Source organism: Daktulosphaira vitifoliae, unplaced genomic scaffold (genome assembly GCF_025091365.1).
Source record: "Daktulosphaira vitifoliae isolate Bord-2020 unplaced genomic scaffold, ASM2509136v1 Scaffold_4224, whole genome shotgun sequence".
In the NCBI taxonomy this organism is placed as follows: Eukaryota; Metazoa; Arthropoda; class Insecta; order Hemiptera; family Phylloxeridae; genus Daktulosphaira; species Daktulosphaira vitifoliae.
This window is the reverse complement of record NW_026103784.1, coordinates 1-943: the sequence shown is the minus strand read 5'-3', so window position 1 is coordinate 943 and position 943 is coordinate 1. Positions and strand designations below refer to the sequence as shown.

General features: G+C 26.0%; 1 protein-coding gene across 1 annotated transcript; it reads right to left on the bottom strand.

Moving 5' to 3' along the window:
• Positions 1 to 6: 6 nt before the first annotated feature.
• LOC126910092 (uncharacterized) lies at positions 7 to 937 on the bottom strand (the record flags this gene model as incomplete). Its single annotated transcript, XM_050692485.1, has 5 exons — positions 835 to 937; positions 724 to 767; positions 601 to 672; positions 320 to 538; positions 7 to 88 (listed from the first exon to the last, which is right to left on the bottom strand). Coding segments are annotated over exons 1-5 (474 nt in total), but the record flags the coding sequence as incomplete, so codon positions are not given.
• Between the last annotated feature and the right edge of the window lie 6 nt (positions 938 to 943).

Sequence of the window (943 nt, the reverse complement as noted above, 5' to 3'; positions counted from 1 at the left end):
CATAGCTGATAATGGAATACTATGGTGTACATTTGGAGGTAAAAAAAGATTAACACGATTTACATGAAGATGTCCTTCATAGATCCATCTAAAAAAGAAAATACTTTTTCAAAACTAATATATTTTAATATTATACACATATTGATAGTCATGTATTCTAAGAGGTATACAATTCAGGACCCTCCCTATAATTTTCAAAGATACAATATAGTTATAAGGTTAAACTCGACAAAATTAGGTAATACTAATTTTTAGATACATATAAAATAAATCATTGGTTAAATGTCAACATATAGCACACTTTTATACAAAAAATTACCTAAGTAAATCTGATAAGTAAATATCATCTTTATTAATTAATAATCCTAAACGAATGATAGTAATTAACTTTTTTAAAGTCAAATGGTTTTTTTTATCTTTAAATTTTATGTTCTCCCATGATTTTTGAACGTTTTTTAAGATAAGTTTTTCATCATTAGGAATAGATTCACAATCCATCGAGTTCAATGCTTTTTTCATAGATGAAGACAATTTAACTCTAAAAAATTTAAATTAACATTGACAATACAAAACATTTAAATCTTTGACAATGTAACTTACTTGACTTTACCAGATTTTAAACTTCTTTGTAGCACACTGATGTCATCAGACATGATAATCGAATCAGTATTANTTCTTTGTAGCACACTGATGTCATCAGACATGATAATCGAATCAGTATTAGAAGTTCTTAGAGAAAGATCTAATTTACCCAATCTACGATTAATCTAAAAGTAATCAATTGAATTAAAAATACTTCATTTATAAAAAAATGTATAAAAATTATATCATTACTCTATACCGCTGTTGACCTTGTGATAATGGAATGGATGAAATGTTAGACTGATTCATTGAATTTGCAGAAACAGATGTTCTTGTTCGAAGTTTTACTCTTTTACCACGT